The sequence below is a fragment of the Erythrolamprus reginae genome, chromosome 1 (assembly GCF_031021105.1).
Source record: "Erythrolamprus reginae isolate rEryReg1 chromosome 1, rEryReg1.hap1, whole genome shotgun sequence".
Classification (NCBI taxonomy): domain Eukaryota; kingdom Metazoa; phylum Chordata; class Lepidosauria; order Squamata; family Dipsadidae; genus Erythrolamprus; species Erythrolamprus reginae.
This window is the reverse complement of record NC_091950.1, coordinates 34335816-34358934: the sequence shown is the minus strand read 5'-3', so window position 1 is coordinate 34358934 and position 23119 is coordinate 34335816. Positions and strand designations below refer to the sequence as shown.

General features: G+C 42.3%; 1 protein-coding gene across 2 annotated transcripts in view; it reads left to right on the top strand.

Moving 5' to 3' along the window:
- The window catches only part of NEMF (nuclear export mediator factor), a 52827-nt gene that overhangs the window by 15812 nt on the left and 13896 nt on the right, over positions 1-23119 (top strand). For both annotated transcript variants that reach the window (XM_070748967.1, XM_070748958.1), the window contains 11 exons: positions 1102-1164; positions 4042-4119; positions 5778-5986; positions 7155-7337; positions 8020-8083; positions 9388-9476; positions 11791-11894; positions 13149-13211; positions 15924-16036; positions 21852-21909; positions 22059-22117. In XM_070748967.1, the coding sequence (XP_070605068.1) occupies positions 1102-1164; positions 4042-4119; positions 5778-5986; positions 7155-7337; positions 8020-8083; positions 9388-9476; positions 11791-11894; positions 13149-13211; positions 15924-16036; positions 21852-21909; positions 22059-22117 (1083 nt within the window). The remainder of the gene's footprint in view (positions 1-1101; positions 1165-4041; positions 4120-5777; positions 5987-7154; positions 7338-8019; positions 8084-9387; positions 9477-11790; positions 11895-13148; positions 13212-15923; positions 16037-21851; positions 21910-22058; positions 22118-23119) is intronic.

The following is a 23119-nucleotide window of genomic DNA, read 5'->3' as shown; positions in this document are numbered from 1 at the left end:
TTTTATCATATCAAGGGTTGGAAATGTGATTAATTACACTGAACAAGAATTCTTCCCTGTACAGTAGTACCTCGTGATACGAACCCCTCGTCTTACGAACTTTTTGAGATATGAACCCGGGGTTCGAGATTTTTGTTCCTCTTCTTACGAACTTTTTTCGCCTTACGAACCCGCCGCCGCGAACGCCGAACCCGGAAGTTCGGCAAAAGTTCAGGTTCGGTGTTCGGGTTTGTAAGGCCACCGAGAAGCGCCGCCGCCTGGCTGAAACATGGACTCCAGGAAGGACGTCTTCGTGATGTCAAAGCTCCGCCCATGGAATTTTCCCCACCTCCGTTTGAGCCTCCTGACCGGCCGACAGCTCTGCGGCTTTTCTGAAAAGGTGACAGCCAGGTGACGGCGCTTATCGGCGGCCTGCTGAACCCGAACGCCGAATCCGAACTTTTGCCGGACATCCGGGTTCGGTGTTCGGGTGAACGCCGAGAAGTCCCCCCGGCTGTTTCAAAAGGTGACAGCCGGGCGGCGGCACTTCTCGACACCTCCTGAACCCGAACTTTTACCGAACTTTTCAAGTTTGGCATTCAGGAAAAAGCCGAGAAGCGCCTGGCTGTTTCAAAAGGTGACATCCGGGCAGCGGTGCCTAGCGGAGTGCCGTTTTTGCAAAAAAAAATTTCCTTGCATGCATTAATCCATTTTACATTGTTTCCTATGGGAAACGTTGTTTTGTCTTACAAACTTTTCGCCTTATGAACCTCCTCCTGGAACCAATTAAGTTCGTAAGATGAGGTATCACTGTATTTGTTAATGAGAATGATTTAGTTATCTTCTTAAATATTTAAGGAGAACATTAAGGTTTTGAATTATTGATCTCGAGATAATGTTACTTGGCTTTTGGGGATAGTTAATGTTTGTGGCAAAGCTGACCAGAATGAAATCTGCACAAAGAAGGGTCTTTTCTGAGGCAAACTTTGTGTTTGAAATTTGTTTTGTAAATTTCTAGTGGACATTTTAAGTACCTAGATCTAAGTAAGGAGTACTGGTGCAGTCAAATGTTCTAACTTCCTTTTTCTTGTTATGTTTTGTATTTCTTTATGATTTTGGAAGGCAGTGGATGAATTTTACTCTAAGCTGGAAAGCCAGAAGATAGACTTAAAGGCATTGCAACAGGTACTTATCTGTTGAAAAAGTTAAAGTCTTGAATTATGTTTTTCTGAAAAATGAGCATTCTAGTTCACTTGGGAAGAATTATTATAATCTAGCCCAGGGGTATCAAACTCATATCATCATGGTGTCATCATGTGACGTATTAGGACTCTCCCCCCCCTTTGCTGAACTGGGTGTGGGCGTGGCCAGCACATGACGCATCTGGCCTACGGATCAGAAGTTTGACAGCCTTGATCTAACCAATAAGCCAAGTTTTGGCTTGTCTGGAGAAACGGTGATGAAGCTTTCTTTCATCATTAGATCAGAATGTCTACCAATAACAGCCTAAACCAGTGTTTCCCAACCTTTTTTGAACCGCGGCACATTATTCATATTTTCAAAATCCTGGGGAACACTGAACGGGGGGACGGGGAGAGGGCACGGGGGGGCTAAAAAAAAGTTTGGACAAAAAAAATATCTCTTCCTCCATTTCACTGTATTTCTCCCTCCCTCTTTCTCTCTCTTCCTTCCCTTCTTTCTCTCCATCCCTCTTTCTTTCTTCCTCTCTTTTTGCTCCCTTTTTCTCTCCCTCCTTCCCTCCCTCTATGTCTTTCTCTCTCCCTTGCTCTCTCCCTTGCTCTCTCTCTGCCTCTCTTGCTATCTCTCTTTCATTCTCTCTCTTTCTCTGTCTCTCTTGCTATGTCTCTTTCTTTCTCTATCTCTTTCTCTCTCTCTCTTTCTCTGTCTCTCTCTCTGTCTCTCTTGCTATCTCTTTCTCTCTCTCTCTGTCTCTCTTTCTCTTGCTATCTCTTTCTCTCTCTTTCTGTGTCTCTTGCTATCTCTCTTTCTTTCTCGCTCTCTATCTTTCTCTCTTTCTCTGTCTCTCTGTCTCTTGCTATCTCTTTCTCTCTCTCTCTCTTTCTATCTCTTTCTCTCTCTCTCTCTTGCTATCTCTTTCTTTCTTTTTCTCTCTCTCTCTTGCTATGTCTCTCTTTCTCTCTCTCTCGGGCGGGGGGTGGGGGCTAAAGAAAAGTTTGGACAAAAAAAATCTCTTCCTTCATTTCACTCTATTTCTCCCTCCCTCTTTCCTCCCTCCCTCTTTCCTTTCTATCTCTCCCTCCCTCTTTCCTCCCTCCCTCTTTCCTTTCTATCTATTTTCTTTCTATCTCTCCCTCCCTCTTTCCATTGTATCTCTCCCTCCCTCTTTCCTCCCTCCCTCTTTCCTTTCTATCTCTCGCTCCCTCTTTCCTTTCTATCTATTTTCTTTCTATCTCTCCCTCCCTCTTTCCATTGTATCTCTCCCTCCCTCTTTCCTCCCTCCCTCTTTCCTTTCTATCTCTCCCTCCCTCTTTCCTTTCTATCTCTCCCTCCCTCTTTCCTTTCTATCTATTTTCTTTCTATCTCTCCCTCCCTCTTTCCTCCCTCCCTCTTTCCTTTCTATCTCTCCCTCCCTCTTTCCTTTCTATCCTTCTCTCCGTCCCTCAGCGGCGGCAAAGAAGAAGGAAGGCAGGCTGCAGAGGGCACCGAGGACAAGAGCGCTCGCTCGCTCCCTCGCCCTCTGACTTCCCTCCCTCGCTGCTGAAGGGACGAGTGCGGGCACGAGCCCGCGGGCCCGTTGCAAGAAGTTTTTGTTTTGTTTTTTTCCCCTTCCCCCGGCTCACGGGAGAGAGAGAGAGAGAAAGAAAGAGCGCAGCCAGGGAAAGCGGCCTTGAGCCGAGTGCGAACTGCGGGATGCGGCAAAGGACTCCTTGCCAACCAAAAAGGGGGTGGGGGTGGTGAAGGCAAAGCCTGGGAGGCGGGGAAGGGAAGAGCGGGAGACCCCCAGACAGAACGGCTGAGGGGAAGGAAAGACGGAAGGAGGGAGGGATTGAGAAGCGAAGCCAGGGAGGGCTGAGAGAAAAGGGGAGCGGCGCGCACGCGAGAGGGGGGGGTCATTCCTGAAACGGACGGAGAAAGCCCTCTCTCGCAGTGAAAGCACTCCCAGCCAGGGGGCTGCGAGAGAGGGCATTCTCCGTCCGTTTCGGGAAAGCCCGCCCCGGCACCCACAGCGCCCCGCCCAGCTGGAGCTTCCCTAGGAGCTCCGCGGCACACCTGGCTGTGTCTCGCGGCACACTAGTGTGCCGCGGCACACCGGTTGGGAAACGCTGGCCTAAACAACCTGGAATCTACTTTACTTGATCCTAAGTTACTATGATGAAAATTTTATATTCTCTATTAATTCTTTTATACTATTATAGTTTTAAAAGGAAAATTCTCTTCTCATTTCAATTTTTTACTCATGGCTATTTTCGTTTTAGAAAATGACAAGTTTAACCTCTATATTTTTTTCCCTTTTTGCTTTTACGTATGATTTCTCCTCTCTGCTTTTTCATTGTAATTCTGGTATGTCCTTCAGAATTACTCCATCTGAAAAGATTAAGTCTCTCAGATGAATTTCCAGTAACACTGAGCATGCACAAGTGGTTTTTTTTAATTCTTTCCATACTCAAGAGTTTAAGTGCTCAAGAGTTTAAGTGCCTATATTGCAAATAGTATTGTGAATCCTTGCAGCTAACATTATCTTAATTATTGTTAATTTTGACCATTAAATCATTAAGATGGTCATTCTGTCATTGTTTCTATGGTTTCCCTTCCTTTGCATTAATTATATAAATATATGTATGTGTGTGTGTGTATGTATATACAGTATATATACTTATATTTATGGAGGAGGTCTATACTACACTTTTCCCTATTTCAGATTTTAAAATAAACTAACATTGCTTTTTGCCCTCTGTTCAAACGTTGCCATTGCCTTCAGTTTTTCTCATTTTACATTTGACTTCCTCTTTCTATGTTAGGAGGCTCAAATGAGTATGTTTCTTTTCCCATTTCTGTGTTTTTGTTTGGTTTTTTTGAAAGGAAAAACAAGCACTGAAGAAGCTGGAAAATGTGCGGAAGGACCACGAATACCGATTAGAAGCTCTTCATCAAGCTCAGGTAGAAACATCGCTTCCTTTAAGTTCAGCGGAATACGCAGCATTATCGCACAATCTCAGATGGTCTGTCTCGTTCAAGGGAATTCTCGCCTAGTGTCTGTAAAATAATGTATTCATGCCGGAATAAATTTTAAAATTATGATGGGGAAGAAAGGTAATGCTTGCTAGAGTGGAAAGACTGGGCTAAATGAGCAAACAATTTATTGTGGCTTCGGTTTCAGATATTCAGAAGAACATCAGGTTGTACATCTTTTTATGTGTGTTACTGTCATGTTTGTGTATTCACCTAAATAAACACACACACACACACAAACACTCCCCTTGTAACTATTACCAGTAGAATGACCATGTAGTCATGCATAGTGGCTTTCTACAGCAGTAAGAATTTTGTGAATGAGGATTGGTGATACATGTAATCAATAAATCTATCAGCCTTAACCTTGTTCTCTTAGGGACAGCCTATTTTTCACAAAGATCAATTGTGATCAGGAGTACATCCACTTCCCCAGTTTATTAAATCAGGCCTAATCATTTTATGTTTCCAGATAAACAAAACCTTTTTTTTTGCCCTTGATCTACACAATTGCAATGCCCGTCTTTCTTTTTTCCCCACTCAACCTCCCCCCTTCTAAATCACAAAATTTATTGTTTCAGTTCACCAGTTATTTTTGAACAATGGTTTTTCTATCAATTAGAAACATAGAAACATAGAAACATAGAAGTCTGACGGCAGAAAAAGACCCCATGGTCCATCTAGTCTGCCCTTATACTATTTTCTGTATTTTATCTTAGGATGGATATATGTTTATCCCAGGCATGTTTAAATTCAGTTACTGTGGATTTATCTACCATGTCTGCTGGAAGTTTGTTCCAAGGATCTACTACTCTTTCAGTAAAATAATATTTTCTCATGTTGCTTTTGATCTTTCCCCCAACTAACCTCAGATTGTGTCCCCTTGTTCTTGTGTTCACTTTCCTATTAAAAACACTTCCCTCCTGGACCTTATTTAACCCTTTAATATATTTAAATGTTTCGATCATGTCCCCCCTTTTCCTTCTGTCCTCCAGACTATACAGATTGAGTTCATTAAGTCTTTCCTGATACGCTTTATACTTAAGACCTTCCACCATTCTTGTAGCCCGTCTTTGGACCCGTTCAATTTTGTCAATATCTTTTTGTAGGTGAGGTCTCTAGAACTGAACACAGTATTCCAAATGTGGTCTCACCAGCGCTCTATATAAGGGGATCACAATCTCCCTCTTCCTGCTTGTTATACCTTTAGCTATGCAGCCAAGCATCCTACTTGCTTTTCCTACTGCCCGACCACACTGTTCACCCATTTTGAGACTGTCAGAAATCACTACGCCTAAATCCTTTTCTTTTGAAGTATTTGCTAACACAGAACTGCCAATACAATAGTCAGATTGAGGATTCCTTTTCCCCAAGTGCATTATTTTACATTTGGAAACATTATTCTTGAAAGTTTACTTGTATTCCTGTAGCAAAGTACCCGTACCATAACCAACACCCAAAATGCTAATTCTCGGTATGTTTAGCTCTGCGGTCTTTAGCAAGTTCTGATTTTTTACCTTTGTGATAAAGGGAAAATAAATATAAATAAATAAACAAATAGTAACTGTCTCCTTTACTTTCCAAAGGAAATTGACAAGGTGAAAGGTGAGCTGGTGGAAATGAACCTGGAGATAGTTGATCGAGCCATCCAGGTGGTCCGCAGTGCCTTAGCTAACCAGATTGATTGGGCAGAGATTGGAGTCATTGTCAAAGAAGCCCAGGCCCAAGGAGACCCAGTAGCAAGTGCCATCAAAGAACTGAAGCTGCAGACAAACCATATCACGATGCTGCTAAAGTAAGTTACCAAGCTGGTGAGAGGAGTGCCCTGGAATGGAGCAAGGCTATTGCCTATGAAGGCAATATGGTGTTTTCATATAATAGAAGGGAATCTGTTGACATCCAGACATTAGGCTTCAGTTCTCATCAAGATCAGTTAGAATGATCATACCCAGTAATGGGCTTCGGCATACAAATCTAATAAATACAATAAATACAATACAATACTGCCCCCACAGGGAGGGAACTCAGTGGGGTAGTAAATTTATGCACTATTTATTGAATACTTAATAGGGTTTTTAATTGTCTTCCTTCTCTAGTACCTTAGTATGATCCCTAATTACTTTTAAAATAGGAAATAATTAAATAGTATGTTTTACCCATAAATGTTTTAATCATTTTAATCATCTAGAACTGAACTTTTATAGCAATTAAAGAAAATTGAGCTACTTGCCTAATATGTTATTATACTGAATCTTGTGGGTTCAGTACAAAAGCTTAAAATGTCACTGTGCTCCTCAACAAATAATGCTGCTGTCTATCATTTTGTGGTTATTCAAATAATGTGACATAATCAACTGAAAAAGAGTCCAAGCACCTATTTGAAAACTTATCTTGGTTGGTAAGCCACTCCCACCCAGTCACATGACCATCAAGCCACACCCACAAAATAAGCACACCCACAGTGTGGCAGTAAAAATGTTGGCAGCCCATCACTGATCATACCTTAGGGAAGTGTTTCCCAACCTTGGCAACTTGAAGATATCTGGACTGGGGAATTCTGGGAGTTGAAGTCCAAATATGCCTTAGGGATCTTGGGAGATGTAGCCTAATAATTTCAAGATCAGGAATAGATGATGATTATTGAATTGAAATTATAGTTGTAGAACTCACCATTCTAAAAATGGCTGTGTTAACTTAAAAAAAATACTTTCAACCTTTGAAGCCTCATGGAAATAAAAGATCAAGACAAAAACAAACCCAGGCAAAAAAATAATAATCATTAACTTGTGTTAACTATGAAAACGTTTACTGTATATCTTCAGGAAAGTAGAACAGAACCAGAATGAAAAATAGTGCTCAAATTTAGTCAGCCATCCTCCTGAATATGAAATACATTAATTGTTTAAAATGATTATTAAAAGAAATGCTTCTGGTCAGCAAAGCATGGTATTTTTCTGGATTAGAAACCCGTATGTGATCTCAGAAGAGGAAGAGGAGGAGGACGAGCAGGAGGAAAAACCTAAAGTGGAAGAATCAAAGGGAAAGAAAAAGAAGAAGAAAGTCAATCAACCCCAGAAGCCTCTGAAGAATCAGCCTATGCTGGTGGACGTGGATCTCAGCTTGTCAGCTTACGCAAATGCCAAAAAGTAAGAAAAGGGTAAGAATTGGCTGGCATCCCTTTAAAGCAGAGCCTTTTAGATGGATTGGTTGAAGAACTCAAATGAGGCCACAGTTAGCATTCCATTTAATCTCCGGAACCGCCTGCTACCGCACGAATCCCAGCGGCCGATAAGGTCCCACAGAGTTGGCCTTCTCCGGGTCCCGTCGACTAAATAATGTCGTCTGGCGGGCCCCAGGGGAAGAGCCTTCTCTGGTGGTCCCGGCCCTCTGGAATCAACTCCCCCCGGAGATTAGAATTGCTCCCACCCTCCTTGTCTTCCGTAAACTACTTAAGACCCACCTATACCGCCAGGCATGGGGGATTTGAGACATCTTTCCCCCAGGCTCATTATAATTTATGTTTGGTATGTATGTGCTGTTTGGTTTTAATTATGATAGGGTTTTTAGTTATTTTTAATATTAGATTTGTGCCATTATAATATTGTTTTTATCGTTGTTGTGAGCCGCCCCGAGTCTTCGGAGAGGGGCGGCATACAAATCTAATAAATTGAATTGAATTGAATTGAATTTAAATCAGCTATTTATTCCCAGTTAATAATAATCAAATCATGCAAGGTGGGCAAATATGATACCTTGCATCTATATTAAAATGTGCTCTTAATTTGGAGACGGCGGCCTAAAGATATGACATGCTTTTATGTTTCCCAGATATTATGATCACAAGAGACATGCAGCCAAAAAAACCCAGAAAACAGTGGAAGCAGCAGAAAAGGTATGTTAGTGGCTTTCTTGCCTTCATCACTTATGGGGGGAAAACAATAGAGCAGCATTCTTCATAATATCTACTGAGACTGGTGCAATTTTTACTTTTCCTGAAGCTCTGTGCCATCGATTTAACCAGCTGCACCATTTTTATGTAGTGGCACATTGATCATGCTGAAGGAGATGGCTTTGCAAAATTATTTAGTTCCCTGGAACTACTGTCAAGCAGTGGTTAAAATCAAGAGGTTTGAATTTTAACCTGGGTTAAACCAGGGATATCTACGCTTGCTGGTTGGGGCATTTGGTGGGTTGCTATTGGAGTAAGTGTGGCCCATCACCAAACATTCCTTTACCAAAAGGCCGACTAAGTGAGAATGCTCCACATTTATTCACTAGCCTTCCAAGATACAGTCTTCTATTTCCCATTTTATCTTTGTATTTTTTTTTCCTGAGCAAATGGCCACATGTTTAAGCAAAGCACTGACCTGATACTGGCTCTCATTTTATAATGTAGCATACTTTTGAGCCCTTTTGGAATCAAGGGATTGTGTTGGAAATAAAGATAATGCTGGAGGTTTTTCTTTGCAACCTTGCAAGTTTGTTAATCACATAACCCTTAAAAATTAATGAACAGGACTGGTAGAGCTGTTAATGGATTGATAGATGCTCATAGACAGCATATTGTAAATTGAAGATACAAGTTGTGCAAAATGAGAGCTTGTACTAAAATATAGACAAACTCACAAAGGTGATCAAAAATACTATTTGGGGGGGGGAAGAATTATTTATTTTTTATTGTATTTATTGTAAACATTTTATTGTATTTATTGTAAACATTTGATAGAATTGATGATAGGAAGCAAAAATGAGTGTTTTAAAACCTTGCAGTTATTTAAGGTATCACATCTTACATATGCATCACAATCACATATGCAAAATAAAATACCATCAATCTTGAATTACATTACAATAAATCATTTTTTAAAGTTGGGTGTTCATAATCCCTCCAGTGCTGCCTCCTTTACATTTGACGTCTGGACAAAAATAGTTACTCAAATTTCTTGTATGACATTTAAAAGCTATTAGCTAATACTATGAGTGTAGCAGCCTTAGGGGTCTAAAAGGAAATACAGAAAAATTATCAGGATTGTAGTTAGTAGGAGAATAATACATTGGTATTATTCTAGACGAAGATGTCTATTTTTTTGGACAGCTTTGTTTGATTCACGTTCCAAATTATTGCCAGGTGCAGATTGAGTTGCTTCTTTCAAAGAAGAATTGTGCTGGATGGTTTTGTTTTGTTCATCTATACAGGCTTTCAAATCAGCAGAAAAGAAGACCAAGAAAACACTGAAAGAGGTCCAAACAGTTACTACCATTCAGAAAGCTAGAAAGGTTTACTGGTGAGTTTTCTGCAATAGAAATAAGAAAATACCCATTGAGTACCTTACATTTTTGAGGGGGAAGACAGGGAGTTGAAAACAGATGCCATACAGCATTGACTGAGCCATTCTAAGGGTGCAAAAAATGTAGCTTGAAGCTGTATGTGGCCTGCAGACAACACTTCCATTGAGCTCTGCCTTAATTGGTTGGGCTAAATGTTTTTTACATTTGATAGAATTGATGATAGGAAGCAAAAAGGAGTGTTTTAAAACCTTGCAGTTATTTAAGGTATTCATTCATCTCTTAAAATCCCACCATCTACTCCTAGAAAACAAGATTTGACCCCACATAGTTTTGAAGTATAATTCCCAATATGCTGTGCTTTCCTTGCTAATGTTCCTCAGGCTGAAGGAAATTATAAAATCCTTGTTCTAGAACTTAATGTTGTAGGTATATGCTTAGGACAGAGAAAGTACAGTAGTCACAACTTCTTTTTAATTTATTTTTTGGCCAGAGCATGAAATAGAGCGTTTTTCTTCCTTGGTTATATTTTAGAAACACGTTCCTTAACCTGATGTCTGTCAGCTTAAAAGATTGACAGCCAGCATGACAAGACATTGACTAAACAATGTCATTTGGCCGGCCCCAGGAGAAGAGCCTTCTCTGTGGCGGCCCCGGCCATCTGGAATCAACTCCCCCCAGAGATTAGAACTGCCCCCATCTCCTTGTCTTTCGCAAGTTACTTAAGACCCACCTGTATCGCCAGGCATGGGGGAACTGAGACACTTCCCCCAGGCTCTTACATTTTATGTATGGTATGTGTGTGTTGTATGGTTTTTAAATGATGGGTTTTTTTAGCTGGTTTTTAATATTAGATTTGTTTCTATTTTAACATTGTTATTATTATTATTGTGAGCCGCCTGGAGTCTTCGGAGAGGGGCGGCATACAAATCTAATTAATAATAATAATAATAATAATAATTATTATTATTATTATTATTATTATTATTATAGTCCCAATACTTTTGAAGGACATAAACGGGATATGTTTTAGATAGATTGATACCATAGCTATAATTTAAAACACTTTTTAAAAATGAAAAGTTGTGTTCATATGTACCCATTCCTCTGATATTATTTGTGTGTAATTTATATTTTGTCTTTCATTCAGAAGCTCAAGGAGGTATTATGTATACTCTCTCCTTTCCCCACTTCATAATAAAACCCTCTGAGTTATATTGAACTGAAAGAAAGTGACTGCCCAAAATCACTCTGTAAACTAGAAAACATAAATGTTCTGTTATTATTCCTATGTCTTAGCTACTATATTGCATTTTAAAGTACTTTAAATGATTCTTTAACATACAAATGTTTTTTTTTTAAATGTGGGTTTAAATTGTGGATTTTTAAAATTATGATAAACTATCTATGAATATTTTAAAACTGTTCCAGTGATGGAAGGTTGGTGACCCTGCTCCCAGAAATAAATATGTTTTTAACATACGATACAGTCAGTTGGGAAGAAGTAGAATCCTAGGTTTGAAAAGGCTGCTGCTATTTTTCTAGATTATTTCCCCCTTCCCTTTTCAATTGTCCTGCATTTCTGCAAAAGTAGAATTCACTGGAGATCAGAGTTTAGAGTTTCTGAAATATGATTCTGCACTACAGTGATCCCTCTATTATCACGAGGGTTCCGTTCCAAGACCCCTCGCGATAATCGATTTTTCACGATGTAGGGTTGCGGAAGTAAAAACGCCATCTGCGCATGTGCGCCCTTTTTTTTCTATGGCCGCGCATGCGTAGATGGTGGAGTTTGCGTTCCCCGCCGCCCACGCAAAGGGGAAACCCCGATTTGGCTCCTCGCTGCTGCTGCGCTACCGAGCAGATCAGCTGCTGGGCGGCCGAAGGAACCTTCCCTGGGTCTTCCCCCTCTTGCTGGCGGGCGGGCGAGCGGCGGGCATCAGCGAGGAGCCGGGGTTTCCCCTTTGCGTGGGCGGCCGGGAAGACCCAGGTTGGGGGTTTTGGGGGGTGCTGGGAAGCCCCCCAGGCCTGCTGCGACCTTTTAAAACAGCCGCGCCGCTTCCCAGCTGACTCCCAAAGCCAAACGCGGAAGTGGTTTTTTTTTTAATTAATTTTTTTAAAAAATCGCGATATAGCGTTTCGCGAAGATCGAGATCGCGAAACTCGAGGGATCACTGTAATCCTATTGTTCCACATTTTCATCTGAGCATGAGATTGAGGTTAGCAAATGGTGGGCTAAATGTTCCTTACACTGAAGACCTCCCAAGAATCCCTTATATCAATATTATCCTTTGGCTTCTTGTAATCTGACAGGTTTGAGAAATTCCTGTGGTTCATTAGCTCTGAAAATTACCTTGTTATAGCTGGAAGAGACCAACAACAAAATGAAATGATTGTCAAGCGATACTTAAAGCCAGGTGAGTGACTTGGTTCACCTTAATCCAGACTACTAATGAACATACTTAACCTGAATATAATCCTGTGGGGTGTTTCAGTATTATTTAAGTGAGTTAAAGGCACTTTGTTGTTCCTTTCTGTGGTATCAACTTGATGTGTGATTAATATCCTTAGGTGATGATGTTTGTGTGTATGTTTGGTTTTATTATAAGGGTTTTTAGTTGTTTTATTAATTGGATTTCTACATGTTGTTTTTATCATTGTTGTTAGCCGCCCCGAGTCTGCGGAGAGGGGCGGCATACAAATCCAATGAATAATAATAATAATAATAATAATAATAATAATAATAATTTGCTGTTAAGTGTTTATTATTTGTTGTAGTTCAGAGCAGGGGTCTCTAACCTTGGCAACTTTTAAGACTTGTGAACTTCAAAGCTGGCTGAGGAATTTTGGGAGTTGAAGTCCGCAAGTTTTAATGTTGCCAATTTTGGAGACCCCTGATTTAGAGAACAAGGAAGAAACAAAGGACCTGTCATGCAAATGTAAAGCCATTTGAATAAAATGACTCTCGTAAGATTACAGTCACATTAATGATGTTGTGTGGTTCTCTGCTAATTGTGACATTTCGGATGGGGTTACTAATGAACCAGTGGAATAGCAATGCAGTAGAATAGTATTTATTATAAGGTTATGTGGAGAATACGTAGACTATGTCAGTGATGGCGAACCTTTTTTCTCTCGGGTGCTGAAAGAGTGTGGGTGCACGGTATTACACATGTGTGAGTGCCCACACCCATAATTCAATGCCTGGTGAGGGCGAATACAGTTTCCCCTGCTCCCCCGAGGTACTCTGGAGGCCAGAAACAGCCTCTTTCCCAACTTCTGGTGGGCCCAGTTGGTTCATGTTTCTCCCTCTCCAGGCTCCAAAGGCTTCTATGGAGCCGGGGGAGGGCAAAAATGCCCTCCCCCATGCCCCAGGAGGCCCTCTGGAAGCCAAAATGCCCTCCCAGAGCCTCTGTGTGAGCCAAAAATCAGCTGGCCGGCACAGGCATACATATTGGAACTGAGCTAGGGCAACGGCTCGCGTGCCAGCAGATATGGCTCCACGTGCTACCTGTGGCACCCGTGCCATAGGTTTGCCATCACTAGATTATGTAATCCCTTTACTGTTATAATATATCTTCTTACAATTAGCCAGAGAATACATAACTTGAGTCAGTGCATGTTTTGATTCTATCATCATCAACTGACCTTTCCTGTTTCTTCTGTATAAGGGGACATTTATGTCCATGCTGATCTCCATGGAGCGACCAGTTGTGTCATTAAGAATCCATCAGGTAATGGTTTCAGGGAACAATGTTTAGAGCAGTGGTGTCCAACATTCCCAACTTTGCAGACCTGTGGGTGGGGAGGTAGAGGGGGGACGATTCCGTGCGAATTATGGTGAGTGTGCGCAGCTCCATTCGTGCAAGCGGTGGGCACACGCATCACTGCATTGTAGACAAACACATTTGAAGAATATCAGGATAGAGAAAGCTGAAAGGAGGTGACATCTTTATCCTGTGATTTCTGAATGTTCCTTCTGGCAAAATAGGTGCAGCTTTGTACCGTGTTTCCCCGAAAGTAAGACAGTGTCTTACTTTCTTTTTACCCCCAAAAGCCCCACTACGTCTTACTTTCGGGGTATGTCTTACATTGGAAAAAAATTGAAAGGGTCGCGTTCCCGAAGGCATCTCCCCAGAGTCCAGAAGGGCAGCCGCGGGACAGGAGCCTCGTGAGCCCTTTTCCAAGTTCAACCTCAGGGCTCCAAGCGGCGTGCACGCGTGGAGCCGCAGACGCGTGTCGGGGAAGCGTGTGTCTGGAGGGGAGGAGCCGCTCTGCGCAGTTGGGCAGCCCCACCTGCCTGCCGGAAAGGAGGCGGTCAAAGGAGGGCGCAACTCCGGCCGCTCGCCTCGGAGCCGGTCGGCCTCGCTGGCCGCTTGCAGCCGAGCCTCGGCAGGACTCGGTTGCTGGGACGAGCGCCTTCGCTGCAAGCCGCCGCCCGCTCGGCTCGCTTCGGACCAGCGCCGTCCTTCGCTTTGCCAAGCCGGGGAAGAGGCGGTGGCACCGCGGCGAGGCAAAGGCGAGGGGCGCGAGGGGAGCTTGGAAGCGACGTCATCGGGCTCCCCCCCCCCGGCAATACCCCCGTGTTTCCCCGAAAGTAAGACATATGTCTTACTTTCGGGGTACGGCTTATATTAGCCGACCCCCCTGAAACCCCCGATACGTCTTACAATCGGGGGTGTCTTACTATCGGGGAAACAGGGTACAATGTGTGTGCACTCTTATTTTTTTAAAAAATCTTGAATATCAGTTACTAGAGGACACTAGTAGGAGTTGGGGTTTATATGTTGCTTATTGAGTGCCCCTGAAGCATATGGTCAGACTTTCCAGCCAATTGTGCTCATCATCCTCTAAGACAGGATAGTAGGTGTTCGCTGAAATTCCTTGAAAAGAAATAATCAGACAAAGAAGGCTTCCGAGTAAGGAAACAAGGTTTATTTGGGTGCAGTAATCTCTCTACTGCCCCAAGCGATTTGCAAAGCTTGGTGTCACCCTGAAGATGCACACATTTACTGAAGCAAAAAGCAAGTTAATTATACCCTAACAGGCTCCTCCCACACATGCCAGCTAATCTGACGTAGTGGGTCACAAACTAAGTTCATCTCCCAATACGTGCCTTTCTCCTACCCCTTATCCTAATCTAAAAAGCTACATGCAGATACTTTGGGCTTCCTGTCTTTCAAGATGGGACACAAACAATAATCATCTATTCTTGCTGACCATCTACTCACAAGTATCAACAGTACTTACAAGTATAGTAATACCTCGTCTTACGAACTTAATTGGTTCCGGGACGAGGTTCGTAAGGTGAAAAGTTCGTAAGATGAAACAATGTTTCCCATAGGAATCAATGGAAAAGCCAATAATGCGTGCAAGCCCATTAGGAGAATCCAAAATATTAAGGCTTTAAAAAAAAAAACGGCGGCCAGACAAAGCTGAGGTGAACACCTTTCCCGTTTTTGTCCACCCCACTCTGCTCATCTCCCCCACACCTTTCTCCTCCCTTGAGCTCCATGAGTCTTTTCTTCCTGTTTTTGTCCCCTCTACTCTGCCCAGCAGAGCGCCCGTTTTTGCGATCCTGCGATTCCCCTCCTGGGATTTCCCTACAGCATTGCAAAAACGTGGAAGTCAGGAGGTGGGGTTTCCCATGGAGGGGAGCCTCAGGGGATCCCAGGATCGCAAAAAACTGTGCTTGGCTTGCAAGGAAAGTCCGGAGGAGGGGCATCTCAGTGGCGGCTTGGCAGGTTCGTAAGGTGAAAAAAAGTTCGTAAGAAGAGGCAAAAAAATTCCGAACCCTGGGTTCGTATCTTGAAAAGTTTGTATGATGAGGGGTTCGTATCATGAGGTACCACTGTATTTGTTTTACTCTCCTTGTTACAAAGGTCACTGGAAAAACTATTAATCAATCACCAAAGGAGAGTTCATACAATGGTCACACGTTTTTATATACAAAACTTCAATTTTCAAAATCTTCAGCTCTTGTAGGATAGTAGGATAGTTGTAGGTATATTAAACTGGGGGGCAATATTCAAGAACATTTGTTATGGTCAAAAACAAGACAAAAATAAAACAACAGCAACAACAATGCCATGGCCTTTTCAAGATGCCAATTTTTAGACTTATGGATTTTAGAATATCCATGATAGAAACACCGAAAAGTTCCTTGTCCCAAATATTGTCAATGAATGGGCTCTGTGGTCTAGGTTTATTTTCTGCTCTGCTTTCCAGAAGGCAGATTTCCTCAGTCAAATTACTGTCTTATTTTTTTGAAAACTGCCATTTAAAAATAACTAGAGTTTCTACCACATGTTCCTCAATTCTCTCTCCCCTCCACCCCCACAGGTTCCTGACTATTGAGGGATTTAGCACAAAGAAAAGTTAAAAGTCAAGTTGGGGATGAAATTCTGTAATAATGGCCAATTTTGGTTTTTTTTTTGCTGTTTCAGGAGATCGTATCCCTCCGCGGACGCTCACTGAGGCAGCCACGATGGCCCTGTGTTACAGCGCAGCCTGGGATGCTCGAGTCATCACTAGCGCCTGGTGGGTCTACCATAATCAGGTAATGAAGTCATTGGACACCCATTCCCTATCTCTGGCTTAGTTTTAAAAAATGAAACACTTTACTGGGGATTCTACAGGTGCCTTATTTCGGAACCTGACAAAAATATTTTTTTTTAACACTGAGTAATAATAAGACCACCATGACCTTCCCAGAGTAATTGCTTTTACAGCTTGTGGCTTTTGGGATTTTTTAGTTCTTTATCTTGCATTTATGCTTTCCTGTGCTGGCATGTTGATCTAGTCAAGGCTATGCGGATGCCGCAAAGTCCCTGTGGGGAACAGGGTCTTCAGAGGGATTTAGGGCAACCCAGACGCGTAGGGTCACTCACGAATTCGAATCCTAGAAAGAAAACCTGGACACTTTTCTCTCTGGGTGAAATGACACAGTTTTGGGCTGTGCACTTCCTTTTATTGGGGAGAATATGCAAATTGGGTAAGGTTATACGTATATGTCAAGTGGTATACAAACATCTAATAACATGACTCTAAGATATGACACAACTTCCGAGTCTTTCCTATCTACATATGGCACGTAACTAGTTTCTACTGAACAAATGTCTCTTATGGCCAATTTCCTGGGACCTTTGTTGTGAATATGGTTATCTCCTGTTTACCACAAAGCAAGGTCTTTTATTGCTGCTTTCGTCCGGTGTGCCCCAGGAAATGTAAACATGCATCCTTTTATCACAGTTCTCATCCTGCTGGCACATTCTTGTTATTCTAGGGGGGCTGCCATGAACCGCTTTATGGCCAGTCACTTCCTCAAGCAGAGTTCACCAGAAATGCAGACTTGTCCTTATGTGGTTTTTACGTTCAGTCCTGTTCTGGCTAATGGAATAAAAGTGTATAAGACAGTTATGTTAGAAGTCCAGATATTAAATCCTATCCTAACATGATATGGCAGCCACAAGGCTACTTCTGGCTTTTCGGTACCGTCCTGGTTAAATGTATTTGTGCTCTTCTTGTTACACAAGAAATTTACTTCCTTTTCCTTTTTGACAGACAAGGGGATTGTGCATCTAAATAAATATACAGATGATTAAGTAGCCTCTGTTCCATAAGCATTCTGGGATGGCTGTTCAGAGCCATAGAATAATATGGTGCCTGCCCTTTTTCAATCTGAAGCCTTTCCTAAAGATGTTAATGTACAGTTCCAGTCATCCTCAAACCAGCATACAATTAAGGGTTAAATTTAGATAGGGAAGACTACCGTATTTTTCGCTCTATAAGACGCACCTGCTGATAAGACGCACCTAGATTTTAGAGGAGGAAAATAGAAAAAAAATATTTTGAGCCAAAAAGGGGAGAGGAAGAGAGGAAGGAGTGAAAGAAGGGAGTGAGGGAGGGAAGAAGGGAGGAAGGAAAAGGAAAGCAAGAAATGGAGGGAGGAAAGGAAGGAAGGAAGGAAAGAAAGAAAGAAAGGGGGAAGGGACAGGAACAGAGGAAGGAAGCAAGGAAACTTATGAAAGGGGAGAGTAAGAGAGGAAGGACTGAAGGGAGGGAGGGAAGAAGGTAGGAAGGAGAAAGAAAAGAAGAAATAGAGGAAGGGAAGGTAAAAGAGAGAAAGAAAAAGAGCAAGAAAGAAAGCAAGAAAGAGAGAAAGAAAGAAAGAAAATGAAAGAGAAATAAAAATAGAGAGGGGGAATGAAAGAAATGGAATGAGGGAAGGAAGGAGAGAAAGAAAGCAAGAGAAAGAAAAAAGAATGAAAGAGCAAGAGAGCAAGAGAGAAAAAGAAAGAAGGAAGGAAAGAAAGAAAGGCAACTTCAAAGAAAGGCTCACTGAGCATCTCTCACTCTCTCTCTCTTTCTATCCCTCTTTCTTTCTTTCTCTTCCTTTCTCTCTCTCCTCTTTCTTTATCTCCTCTCTCTCTCTCCCTCTCTCTTTCTCTCCCCCCCTCTCTCCCCCCTTTCCCTCTCTCTTTCTCTCTCTCTTGCTATCTCTCCCCCCTCTCCCTCTCTTTCTCTCTCTCCCTCTCTTGCTATCTCTCCCCCCTCTCCCACTCTCTTTCTCCCTCTCCCTCTCTTTCTCTCTCTCCCCCTCTCTCTTTCTCTCTCTCTCCCCCTCTTTCTCTCTCTTCTCACTTTCTCTCTCTTGTTTCCTTTCTGTCTGGGCAGATGGCTGCCTTCTGCCTTGGGGCGCGATTCGCCCCCTCTCCTCCTCCGCCGCCGCCTTCTGCCTTGGGGCGCGATCCGCCCCCTCTCCTCCTCCGCCGCTTCCTGCCTTGGGCGAGCAATCCCGGAGTCCGGGACTGTGTGGCTTTGCGCCATGAAGAGGAAACGGCTCCGGCAGCAGGGAAAAGTCGGCCGTTTTCTCTTCATAGCGTAAAGCCACCCTGTCCCGGACTGCTCGCCCAAGGCAGGGGGCGGCGGAGGAGGAGAGGGGGCGGATCGCGCCCCAAGGCAGAAGGCAGCGACGTTGGAGAGGGGGCAGATTGCGCCCCAAGGCAGGAGGAGGCAGCGGAGGAGAGGAGGCAGATCGCGCCCCAACGCAGGAGGTGGCAGAGGAGGAGAGGAGGCGGATCGGGCGGGCAATAGGGCAGCGTGGAGAAGCCAGCGGGGAGGCAGGGGCGGCCGCGGCTCCCTTTACTCCTACTGCCACACCTCCCCGCCCCCGCCCACCTCCCCGCGAGCTGGCAGGGGGATGGGGAGCGCGTGCCCGTGGAAAAGGGCGCTCGGGTGTATTTGGGGGTGCACGCCTGCTCACGGGCGCAGCTTACGAGGAACGGTGGGCCAGGCAGCAGCTAGCCAGCCAGCCGGCGGGATGGCGCTTCCGAATTCGCAGCCTCCCCCCCCCCCCCCTGCCTGCATCTTCGCTCCATAAGACGAGGCTGATTTTTCATCCTACTTTGGGAGGGAAAAAACTGCGTCTTATGGAGCGAAAAATACGGTATATTCAAATCTTCATTCAATAATGTAGCTCTTTGGCTGAATTTGAGCCAGTTTCACAGGCATATTCTCTCTTTCTTGGTCTATCCTACTTCATAGTGCAGCTATTTGTGGGATATTATTAAGGAAGACCTTCCCACCATATATAGTGTCCTCTACATGAGGGATCTCCAACCTTGGCAAATTTATGACTTGTGGACTTCAACTTCCAGAAGCATGGTGGGCTGAGCAATTCTGGGAATTGAAGTTCACAGGTCCTAAAGTTGGCAAGGCTGGAGACCTCGGATCTACTTCCAAAGAAAAGAAAGGATGTGGATGAAATAATAAAGGAATACATAGTCCAAAACACTGAGAACATTATCTTGCCAAGACAAGTGGCAACAGACTTTGCATTTTAGATTTAGAATTAGGTTTATATATTGCTTCACAGTGCTTTACAGCCCTCTCCAAGCGGTTTACAGAGAGTAAGCATATAGCCCCCCAAAATCTGGGTCCTCATTTTACCGACCTTGGAAGCATGGAAGGCTGAGTCAACCATGAGCCTATTGTGATTTGATGTGCCAACTGCTGGCAGTCGGTGATCAGCAGAAGTAGCTTGCAGTACTGCACTGTAACCATTGCACCACCGAGGCTCTCGTGTTGTTCCTCTAATGCTGGTTTCAGAAGTAAAAAGCTTTTAAGTTACTAATTTCTGTTCTACTCCAATTTTTAAATAATAATTCTTTATTATTTATGTTATTGATTTCCTTTTCTAACTCTACCCAGGATAGACAAATGCTAAATGCAAAAATTACAAATGATGAGATATCTAGAGTTATTAAAGGGTTGAAACCTGCTAAAGCCCCAGGTCCAGATGGTTTTACTGCTGAATATTATAAAATGTATATGAATGAATTATTACCGCATATGGAAAAATTGTTTAACAATGTAATGGAGACTTTTGAAACTCCACAGACGTGGAAAATGTCAGAAATTATAACTGTCCCAAAACCAGATCGTGATTTAACTGACCCAAGTTCTTATCGCCCTATCAGCTTATTAAATTAGGATTATAAAATATTTATGAAAATATTGGCAAACAGGGTGGAGAATATTTTACCAAAAGTAATTGGAGAAGATCAATATGGATTTGTTAAAGGAAGGAAGATTTATGAACCAATAAGGAATGTGGTCAATGTTTTACACCATGCTACCAATACCAAAAGAAAATTAAGTATTCTAAAATTAGATGTCTACACACAAAGCTTTTGATAAAGTTAACCATGATTACCTATTTCAACTATGTAAAGATTTAAATATAGGAGATTCATTTTGCAGAATTATAGAAACAATATATAAGGATAATATAGCTCAAATCAGAGTAAATGGTAACAGGACAGAAACGATTAAAATTCAGAATGGAACTAAGCAGGGTTGCCCACTATCCCCAATGTTATTTGCATTAGCAATTGAGACCTTAGCAAACAAAATTAGAAACGATAAGGAATGGAGAGGTTATCAAATAGGGAAATTTGAATTGAAATTAAATTTGTTTGCAGATGACGCTATAGTGATGTCTGAAACCCCAATTGAAATGATGAAAAGAATAATGATATTGCTCCAGGAATTTAAAGATCAATCTGGACTTAAGGTTAATATAGAGAAATCAGAGATAATATGTTTAAATACTGGCCCTAAAGAGCAAATCGAGATTCAAAAAATATCAGGATTGAAATTAGGTTGTAAAAAAATGAAATATTTGGGAATTTGGTTGTTCAAGAATCCAATAAAAATAGTGACGGCCAATTATAACCTAATATGGAAAAAAACCCAGAAGCAGATAAAAAATTGGAAGGGTAAAAAGTTAGGAAGAGTTGCCAAGATCAGGGCCCTTAAGATGATGATAATACCAAAAATGATGTATTTGTTTCAGGTTCTACCGGGTAGTTTTCCTGAGGCAAAACTAAGAGAATGGGACAACAGATTAAATTTTTGGATTGAAGGAGACAAAAAACCTAGAATAAGGAAGCATTGGCAGTTTGCACAAGAGAAAGAGGGGGGTTGGGGCAGCCCGTGCCTAGTATTATATAGAAATGCATTTCAAATGGAAAGGTTAATGGAGCTACAGTTATGGGGGGGAAAGAAAGATGTAAAAAGCTTTACCTCACCTCCAAAAAGATATTGACAAAATTGAATAGGTCCAAAGACGGGCTACAAGAATGGTGGAAGGTCTTAAGCATAAAACGTATCAGGAAAGACTTCATGAACTCAATCTGTATAGTCTGGAGGACAGAAGGAAAAGGGGGGACATGATCGAAACATTTAAATATATTAAAGGGTTAAATAAGGTCCAGGAGGGAAGTGTTTTTAATAGGAAAGTGAACACAAGAACAAGGGGACACAATCTGAAGTTAGTTGGGGGAAAGATCAAAAGCAACATGAGAAAATATTATTTTACTGAAAGAGTAGTAGATCCTTGGAACAAACTTCCAGCAGATGTGGTAGATAAATCCACAGTAACTGAATTTAAACATGCCTGGGATAAACATATATCCATCCTAAGATAAAATACAGAAAATAGTATAAGGGCAGACTAGATGGACCATGAGGTCTTTTTCTGCCGTCAGACTTCTATGTTTCTATGTTTATATGTTTATATCAATTTTTCAAGATTTGTTTCCCCCCCCCCCCCCGAAAGCTACAGAATTGTTGGAAATTGCCATGTATGAAAGTTCTAGTTGCTTAATTAGTAAGTTCCCCCTTCCCCAGTCCCAGTCAATCAACACTGGATCTGTTCTTTTGTTCTTCCAAAAACTCTGCCTTCCAAAAACTTTTATTACATGCCCAACCCTCATTCCCACTTCTTTTATGATAAGGTAACCTTTCTGGCTCTTCTTTGATGCATATGATGTTATTTGTGTTTATTCATCTGGGTAACCTGTACGCAGGTGTCTAAAACTGCTCCCACTGGAGAATATCTGACAACTGGAAGCTTCATGATCAGAGGTAAGATCTCCAAGCAGACATTTCCCGAGTCCGTTTCCCATCCCAACCCAAGATGGCTTTTGTGGTAATAGCCCATTTAAGCGAGAAGGCTGGGGTTGCTTTTTTCATGGAAACCTCAATGATCTAATTGCTTTTTTTCCCCCCTCCAGGAAAAAAGAATTTTCTTCCTCCTTCTTATCTTATGATGGGCTTCAGTTTCTTATTTAAGGTACTGTACGCCCTTAAGTTATGGCTTCTTCTTTAGGGAGGTATAAAAATGAGGTGCAAGATTCCCCAAGTATTTGACTCTACTGTTTACTAGGTTGGTTTTGGGAGAAAGGATATTTTCTGATCAAGGAAAGTGAAGTTGTGATTTCAGTGAAATCCTAGCAGCTCTCACTTGCATGTACCAGAAGTCCGCATAGCTGTATTTTTTGTTTTTTTCAATGTAAAATCTTTTATTTTTATTAAGCTTTACACGCATTTATCTTTCTATTTTTCAGTATACAGTGATACCTTGTCTTACAAACTTAATTGGTTCCGGGACAAGGTTCTTAAGGTGAAAAGTTTGTAAGATGAAACAATGTTTCCTATAGGAATCAATGGAAAAGCGATTAATGCGTGCAAGCCCAAAATTCACCCCTTTTGCCAGCCAAAGCGACCGTTTTTGTGCTGCTGGGATTCCCGTGAGGCTCCCCTCCTTGGGAAACCCCACCTCCGGACTTCCGTTGCCAGCGAAGCACCCATTTTTGCACTGCTGGGATTCCCCTGCTGGGATTCCCTGCAGCATCACAAAAACACAGAAGTCCGGAGGTGGGGTTTCCCGTGGAGGGGAGCCTCAAGGGAATCCCAGCAGCGCAAAAACGGGTGCTTCGCTGGCAACGGAAGTCCGGAGGCGGGGCATCCCAGTGGCGGCGGTGGGTTTGTAAGGTGAAAATAGTTTGTAAGAAGAGGCAAAAAAATCTTAAACCCCGAGTTTGTATCTTGAAAAGTTTGTATGATGAGGTGTTTGTAAGACGAGGTATCACTGTATTCACAGAGGGTTTATAACATTTTGTAACAGCAGCTTTGCATTGGCATCCTTTAGTCTGGAAAGATCATAGTATCATGCTCTGGATTTAAGCAGCTTTAGGTGCTTGTAAATTCATCTACGTTTGTCTGTTCAATTACATTTGTTGTATTTTTCTTTCTCTCTTGTGTGGGCGCATATGCGCACACACACACACAAACA